Source organism: Raphanus sativus, chromosome 2, assembly GCF_000801105.2.
Source record: "Raphanus sativus cultivar WK10039 chromosome 2, ASM80110v3, whole genome shotgun sequence".
Classification (NCBI taxonomy): domain Eukaryota; kingdom Viridiplantae; phylum Streptophyta; class Magnoliopsida; order Brassicales; family Brassicaceae; genus Raphanus; species Raphanus sativus.
In genome coordinates this window covers 38949889-38959194 of record NC_079512.1, presented here as the reverse complement: position 1 = coordinate 38959194, position 9306 = coordinate 38949889, and the positions used below count along the sequence as shown (strand labels likewise).

General features: G+C 31.7%; 1 protein-coding gene across 1 annotated transcript; it reads right to left on the bottom strand.

The window, feature by feature from the left end:
- Window positions 1-6147: 6147 nt before the first annotated feature.
- Window positions 6148-8403, bottom strand: LOC108822482 (indole-3-acetic acid-amido synthetase GH3.2). Its single transcript, XM_018595579.2, has 3 exons — window positions 8041-8403; window positions 7776-7877; window positions 6148-7684 (listed from the first exon to the last, which is right to left on the bottom strand). Exons 1-3 carry the CDS (start codon window positions 8349-8351, stop codon window positions 6316-6318), a joined length of 1782 nt encoding a protein of 593 aa, XP_018451081.1. The 5' UTR covers window positions 8352-8403; the 3' UTR covers window positions 6148-6315.
- Between the last annotated feature and the right edge of the window lie 903 nt (window positions 8404-9306).

The window sequence follows — 9306 nt, the reverse complement described above, 5'->3', positions numbered from 1 at the left end:
AAGACTACTAAAATTATTTAAGTTGATATTATTATGGAATTATTATTTATAAAAATATATACTTACAAAGAGACCAGTTATAGTCAATATGGGACCTCACAACCCATCCATACATAGTGTTTTCGTTTAATGGTTACTCTAGACGGTAAAAATGACGGGTTTTAGTTTAACGGGTTTTAAATAGGTTAATTGATTAACAATTATTTATTAAATGGGAATATACTTAAAGTTAATGAAGAACATATTAACCCATTTGTATATATATATATATATATATATATATATTTAACAGAATACTAGATTCTGATCCGCCCTTCAAAGGGCGGGTATATTTTTGTTTTACATTTTTAAAAAAAAAATAATTTTCATATTTGTGTTTCTAAATCATATTCGTGTTTTTTTGTTATCATATTTGTGTAAAATATTTTCTTACATAATTAATAAGAGATCTTAATCTATTGCATTAAAACATGAACATGACCTATTGATATAAGTGTGATCTAACTATTTTAATATAACTATTAAATCCTTTTAATAAAAATATAATACAAAGAAAAATACAAATATAACTAAAAACACAAATATAAAAATTAATTTTCTAAAGCATAAAACAAAAAAATATATTCATCCTTAATAAAAAAAATAAAAATGTAAAAGGAAAAATAAATACTCCCTTTTGAAGGAGGGTCATAATCTAATAATTGTATTAAAATAGTTTGACTACACTCATATCAATAGGTCATGTTGCTGTTTTAATAGATTAGATATTAAAATTATTTTCTTAAGACATTTTTCAAAAAAAAAATTCAGTTTTCGGTGCGGGTTAGGTTTGATATTGGTTTTCGGATATCACATTTTAAGAACCGTTCGAGTATATAGGTCAAGTCTAACAGAGTACGAGACTTGGATTTTCGAGTCGATTCTGAATCGGGCTTTTTAGCTACAGAATATTCTTGACTAATTATGTTAGGAAACTATTATAAATATAATATATTGCAAACTTTAAGAATAAAGTTTTAAAATAATCTCTTATATATATTTTGCACAAATGTATAGTTATACAACTTGACATATTTAATATATTTATCAAAATTTACTAAATTAAATTAATATTAAACGCAAATATGATTAAAACACACAAATATAAAAATTAAATTTCTCAAAAAGGTAAAATAAAAAATATACCGCCCTCTCAAAAGGCGGGTCAGAATCTAGTATATTATTAAAAGAGTAATAAAAATAAAATATATTTTCATTTTTAACTTATTTACAATGGTATGTTACTAAAGTTATTAATTAACCTACTTTAAGGATTTATTGTCATCACTTTAAATTAATATATTTCCAAAATTAAATTATAACTAAAAAATCATGGAAACAATAATCGATAAACATAACTTTTAATATTCTTTGTCTATTCCTATTTTATTATATATGTTTGTGTTTGGAAATAATTAATAAACTTATCTGTAAATAGTTATTTTTAAAGATATAAAATTATTTTTGTTATCCATTAGTAATAACTAAAATAAAAGTCATATAAATAATCATTTATATAATATATTTATTTTTTAAAAATGTTGAAAAGTATAAAATATATGGCACCATATATTTAAATATCATATACGATAATTTGATTATACATTATTATAAAATTTTGATTCATAAAAATATAAAAATATATTTTGCAGATATAGATATCATATTCTAAAAATAGAGATGATATAATTGATGATTTACAAGACAAAATAAAATTACTAATATAAACTATTAAATTATTGTGTTTAAAATATCATATTAAAAATTATCTAAACGGATATATTTTAGAATATATACTATTACTTATACAAATAAATATTTATTTATAAAAAATAAAAACAAACACCAGTGCATGTGTACTTCTCTGATGTTTATTTATTCATATGACATCAATAAATTGTTAACAGCCACAAAAATAATTGAATATAATAGGACTAACTTTCACAAATGTATTATGCAGTACAAACAAAAAAATTAAAAAGAAAAAATAAAGATCCGTCTATGTAACAAAGACGTTTTGTCTATGTAAAACGAAACAAACTAAACTTTTTTAGGAATGTGTATGTCTAACGGCTTTATATATATATATATATATATATACTAGGTGTTTTCCTGCACCATGTAAAGTAATTTTTTTAAAAAAATATTTTTAATAGATAAATATAAATTATATTAATTTTTAATTAATATTGTAAATTTTCTTTTCTTATCAATATTATAATATTAAATTTGATTTAAATAAACATTAGAATTAAGATAAAAATAATTTTGTTTATTTTAAATTATATTTAAGAATGTGCATGTTTATATTTAAAATTATAATCTTAGATAGATTTTTATATCTATTTATTTTAATTAAGTATATTAAATAAATATGTAAAATTTTCATAATTATCAAAATTTAAAATTAAAAAGTAATTATAAAAATTGTAGATATATGTAAGAAACTAATGATTTTATGATTTAATTTGATTTTAAAATTTAATAATTTTCTGAAAAATGTATATATTTTTGAAAATTTTATAATTTAATTTATATTTCGAAATTTGAAATGTCATAGTTGAATATATTTATTTTAATGATGATTTATGAGTTATTATCATATTCTAAAAAAAAATGTAAATCGACAATAAATGTAATATATGAATTATTACCATATTTTAAGAAAATTACCAAAATATAAATTAATCTTAAATATAATTGTCCATGTCATATTAATCTATAAGACATGTCATCAATTTTATTAGCCATGTCATATTATTTTTGTGAGAATGATTGTAGAGAGGACATGTGGCAAAATCACTTCTCAAATATAGTCTAGGGGATATTTATTTTTTATTTATTTGTTTGTTTGTTTATTTATTTATTAACTTCAAAGATTTTAAAAAATTAGATACAAGTTTGATGTATTACCAAATGATTATAGCTTTTCGTGGTCATATATAACATTAGTTAAGCTACATTTCCCCCAATTTTTTTTTGCAGATATCCTTTCACTGGTTTCCAATAACAATATTAAGAACTGCTGGTTGTCTAATTACTTCCCTATTCTTTGATTATTTCGTAATAAACTTACTAAAATATGGTCGTGTTATCAGGAGTTTGGACTATACTCAATGAGATGAGATTATACAAGTGACCATGATGTTATTATACAAGTGTCCATAGCTCCAAACTATATGATATTGAATTAATCGAAAGCCCCCATGATCTTATTATTCTGCTGGTGATAGATTTTTTATTTGAAAAAGATTTGGGTTATCGTAGTTGTATACATTAACAACATAAAATTAGTCTTCACTGTAGTTGTTATAATATCTCGGCCACCAACACAATCAATACAAATATCACCTTGATATATTCGATATTGTCTGTAGCTGAGAAATATTTTAGATACTCCGTAAATGAAACATATTTGTCCAATGTCAAATTATTTAGCTGTGAATAATCTTTTTTTTTTGGTCGGATAGCTGTGAATAATCTATTTGGACTATCTAAACTATTTTTTGGGAACTTATTTTATTTACACTTTAGTTATGGCCTGGTGATAAGGTTGTGGAATTTTATTAACCAAAATAAATATTTTTTTTGTGCAACCAATGATTACATCAAGCTTAACCGAATGACTTTTTCTATGATGGAGAAGGTTGATGGAAGAGTTCTCTCTAGTGTGGATTAAAGTGTTGAAAGTGATCTCTCCAAAAAGGAAGAATCTGGTCTCTCCCCAAAGGAGGAAGTTTATAATATGCCCATAATGCAAAATTTGGTTAAACAACCCATTGAACAATTATTGGTGCCAACACTTGAATTGAAGGATTGTGGAGGAAGGATTCTCTGAGGAGATGGAGAAAGATTTTTTTAGACCCTATCGAGAGAAAATTTGACTAAGTTTATCCACAAAGGATAGTTTTAAAGGGCTTGATGATTCTAGTTTTAGACACCTCAGAGTTGGAACTGATATTGAACATTGCCTTAAAAACAGGGATAGTTGATAAAGATGTATTCCTGAACACAAAAAGAACCTAGCAAGTAGCTGTTGAATAAAACGCTCCGTACATCTTGTGAGGGCTCTCAAAAATAACCCACTGAACACGTCATGTGGTATGATAATGGTGGTAGGAGCTTTATCAGTTTCGGATTTGGAGGTGATAATGACCATTGTCTTGACGTGAAGTAGTTACTGTTGTTCGCCACCATAGACCAAAGTACGCCAATGGAGGGAGTGGAATCTGCAAGTCCGCAAAAAATACTCCATCGCCCGAGGAGATTGAACTTCATGTGCAGAGAAACCAAGATTCTTGGATCTGGCGAAATCTGAACTACAACTACTTGATCTGATGCTTTACTCACACCATAGCTAAGCAGAGCTGGTCATTCACTTAGGGAAATGGTTCATTGGACAAGGAGCCGGTGAGATTTTAGGTTCGTACATTGGGAAGATCTTGAACAAGAAAGCAGGAGTTTCATATGGTTCTGTTTCCGTCTCAGTCGATAGATTAGATGAGATCTCTACCCAACAAAGCAACAAAAAAAATTAAAAGGACAAAAGAGGCACATAAGATGTGAGAAGAACACATACAAACAAGAAAAAGAAGAAAATCGAAGGTGAAGTTCGCCTCGGATACCGTGCCTTTTTGAGGACGGCTAGGTTTTTTGGCGAGATATCAAAATAGATAGAATTTTTTTTTTTGATCAAACAATCAAAATAGATAGAAACAAATATCTATATTTACGTGGTTTTATATATTTGGATTTTCGATATTATTTGTGTTATTGAGAGTTTTCTACAACTGAAAACTGTATTTAAATATAATTTAGGTGGGGGGTGTTCAACAACTCGAAATTATTTTATTAACTTTACATGGTTTTAGTTGAAACGTTTTTGAGAAATTGCCAAAAATACCATTTTCATAGTACCACTTTTCATGTTTACACTAACCACTTTTACCACTATTTTTAATGAAGGGTTTAGATTTGAACGTTTAGGATTTAGGGTTTAGATTTTATGTTTAGTGTTTAGATTTGATGTTTTAGGGTTTAGGGTATAAAGTTTAGGGTTTAGAGTTGGGGATTTAGGGTTTATAGTTGAGGTTTCAGGGTTTAGGGTTTAGGATATTGAATTTAGGGTATATAGTTTAGGGTTTAGGGTTTAAAGTTGAAGATTTAGGGTTTAGGGTTTAGAATTTGGGGTTTAGGATTTAGAATTTTGGATTAAAATTTTGAAAAGCATATAAAAACAAAGATATAAGAATCTTTAACATTTTAATAAATAAGGTATTTTTGAAAATGTGTACTTAGTGGTGGTAAAGATGAATAATGGTACCTTCAAAGTGGTATTTTTGAAAATTCCCCAACGTTTTTTGCTAAATTATTCTAAGATTATGATTTCGTTAACAAAGAACTTTAAACCAAGCTTTTTCAATGACTAAATTAATTTTAAATACAAAATTTAAATATATACAATAACAATATGTTTTAAAGTAATTTAACCAATAATAAATTTAATAATATTAGGTATTTTAAGAAAAACAAGTTCATTTTAGTAATTTTAAAATTTTCATTTAATATTAATTATTTTAAATTCTAAATTGAATGCATCGTAGTTCTTGTCAGGATTGTTGAGTAATCTTAGATTTATCTCGATATAAATTTATGTTTTAAATTTATTAAGCTGTCGACATTCTGGAATGTCAACTGCAATGGGCCGGGTGCTTGGCTGGACTGGACTTAAAGTTGTTCAATAATATTTTTGGGTTCAGTTGAGTGCTAGCAAATTGGCGTAACATGAAGTGCTAAATAAGTAGGCCACGAAGATTAGATTTTGGATGAAACATGTCAAATCGATGAGCTCGTCTGCCGAAGGGCCTATTGTTTGAAACTAGGAGTATTTACATAAAGCTAAATTAGATGGTTTTGTGCATAAATAATATTATTTAATAACTTGAAAATCTTAAAAGGTGAAAATTTGGTTACAGTTTGATTATTTTAGATGTCGGTTTTATTGAGTTAGAATCTATAAAATAGTTATCCGTAATAACTTTTCATGTTTGGTTTTACAAATTCTAAAACTGTATTAAGCTCGCAATATTTAATACTGAAAACTAGAGATGCTTTAATTAAACTATTTATTAGCTGGATTCCGACAGAAGTGAAAGGAAAAAACAGCATCAGTACAGTACGTAATTCAAATTTTATTGTACGATTCACAAACCCACAAGTCAACAACACAATAATAAAACTAGCACAAAGAGTCTTTAAGAGTCCCGTGAGCCTTGTCTAACGACGTCGTTCTGGCGACCAATGCGGCAACGAAGGGCTGAAATGAGTGGACACAACCCTAGAGTCAAGCAGCTCCATGATCGGCGTGAAGCTCACGCACCTCGGGACTTTATACTGATTAATCGATGCACCTCTCGAGATTGCATAGTCCATGAGCTCCTCGAACGTACCGTTCTGAACCACACGTATCTCCAACGGACCAATGGACTTATCCGCGACACGGCTTTGTCTATAAACCGAGTTGAGCGACTCCTCCATCTCCAGACAGCACTTACCCATGATGTCATCGCTAGGAAGCGCGTTGGTTTGGTCTCTACCAAGCAGTTCCCAGTAGATCACGTAGTGACCCGGTATGGTCTTAGTATCCGCGTAGCTAGTGTACTCGATCACACGCGTTCCTTGCTCCGCAAACAACCTCGATGCATTCTCCACAGCCTTCTGCAGCTCAGCCTCGTCGGTTTTATCGGACTCGATGCTTAGCAAAACGTTCTTCCTCCTTACGAACTTGAACTGCGGAGCCGAGTTATGGAACCCCGTGACACGAAGAACGTCACCGACTTGGTAACGGCACAGCCCAGCGTAGGTCGTGATCACGAGCTCGTACTCTTTCCCAACTTCAACATCGGCTAGCTCCACGAGCTCGGTCTCATCTCCCGCTCCGTCGTGTTCGTGTGGGAGAAACTCGAAGTAGGCCATGTTGGGCATGATGGTGTAAGAAACCTCCGAGGGTTTACACATCGGTTTCAGGTTAATCCCGAAGTAACTTTCTGATGAAGCGTACATCGTACAAGCCATCGGTAACCCGCCGCTATAGTACTCCAACGTGGGGATATACTGAGCCATGGCTCCAGTAACAATCACGTCAAGATACTTCGTGTTGGGCCATATCTTAGTGATGATCCCTTCCCAGTTATCTTGCGAGCAAACCTCCACCAGAAACTCAGCCAGTTCTTGATCCGGTTTGGTCAAAATCTTTGACATGCGGTTTTTGACCGCAGGGTCAGAGATTCTTGAACTTAGGGTTCCGGTTGAGATATCCCGAGCCAGCTCCTTCCAGTTGTTCTGGAGGAAGCTTATGGCACGGAGGAGACCGGAGGCAAAGACTGCTCCGAGACGGAGGACGTCGTGGCGCATCAGGAGACCACACAGCATTTGAGCATACATGCTTTGGGACGAGTCAGAGCAGAGGATGGCTTCGTTGGGGCTAGTGTAGACGTTGTAAGGATCGTACGGTCGTCTCTTGAAGTGGTCGCTTTTGTAGTAACTGGTGAGAACCGGACGCGCCGGTAACCCACCTGGCGTCTTAGACTCCGACTTCACAAACAGGAAGTATAAGCCTTTGCCTTTGTCTAATCCCGGCACGTAGCTGTAATTAATCGAACATATTTTCGGTTAATTTATATAATTTTTTAAAAGTTATTATTACAAGAAGAATTAAAGAAAATATATATACTAACAGATTCATCACGGGCATGAGAAGACTGTACAAAAGCTGACGTCGGTCTAAGTCTTCGTCAATTGTCGGCATTAATTTTCTTTCACCAGCAGATGTCCCAGAGCTGCATATATACGTACAAAAACTATGTTATGGTCAACTATAATTGTTTTATAAAAGCTATTGATAAAGTTGTCTTACTTCAAAAAAAGTTGTCTTACTTTGTGACTATAATTATTTTGTAGAAGTTATATTTATGATATTAACTATTGATAAAGTTGTCTGACCTTGTGAGAAACTCGGTGATGGGGTGAGAAGACAAGATCGGAGAACGATCACCGTTGGATATACGTTGAATCTCCGGCTTTAGATCCTCGTAAGTCACCACGGGGACTTTGGTCTTGAATGTTTTCCGATCGGTGGAGCCATTAAGCCCGAAACGTTTCAGGTATTCGGTACCCGAGTTACGGCTAAGTATCTCCCCAAGAACCTTCTCCTGAACCGAGTCAGGGCTCCGAGTCATCTCCTCTATGAAATTGAGAGCCTTCACGTCTTTCTCAGAGGTCGTCCTAGATTGAAGAGGTGAATCAACAGCCATGATTTCTTGTAAGAAAAGAGAAAACGTGTGTTTAATATAGCAAATGCTTTACTCGTTTGATTGATGAGGATAACTCGGCGGAGAGTGGGCTGTATTTATAGGAAGGGTAGTGCCACGTCAGTGTTATCCACGTGGAAGTACGTGTGGGCCCCAGAGTACTTTTGGTTAGATTATTTGACTTGATCTTTGTTTGTCACAGGGTTGTAGCCGAGACGGGGGACAAGAGGTACAGTATACAAATAATTCAATGTCAGTTTACGATGACATTGAGGACCCACATGTTCCTGCCATGTCAGCGTTTACCCAAGTTTAGGTTTTGTCTTTAGTGGTCATAGGCGTCATTACGGACTTACGTGGCTCGTTTTTCTTGCGACTCTTTTATCGGTCGTCGATTAAGACGGTCAATTCTATTACGCTTTGCTTATAACGCTAATAACGGAGTTACTAAATTAATCGTGATAATCAAAAATTTTAATTAGTAGAAAAATATGTAGCTTAGGGGATCATGTTGTTGTTTTGGAGGCAAGTTGATGCACTATGACGTAAAGTATTAATTAGTATATGTTATGCAGTATCATTGTTCTATAAATTAAGAAGAAACTTATAAAAGATATCAAATCGTCTAAAACATATATCACACTGATCATGATTAGAAGTTTGTAGTTTCTCGTTTTATTGGTTTCACTGTTTAGCTGGAGTTTAAAAGTTCGGGTTTGGAGTTTGACTGTTTAGATACATATAGAATACTTCACATTCATCATCTGTTTATTTAGTATATCTTTAATCAATACATAAACAAACTCCAAGGACGGATGAGAATCCGGAAATGCAATCCTATGAAAAGATGTATCAAATTCACATGTATGCATTGAAATAATTTTCTTAACAAAATATAAGGAACTAGGGTTTATAGTCTGTGAAATAGAGAGAGAAAATATATTTAACAGTCACATTA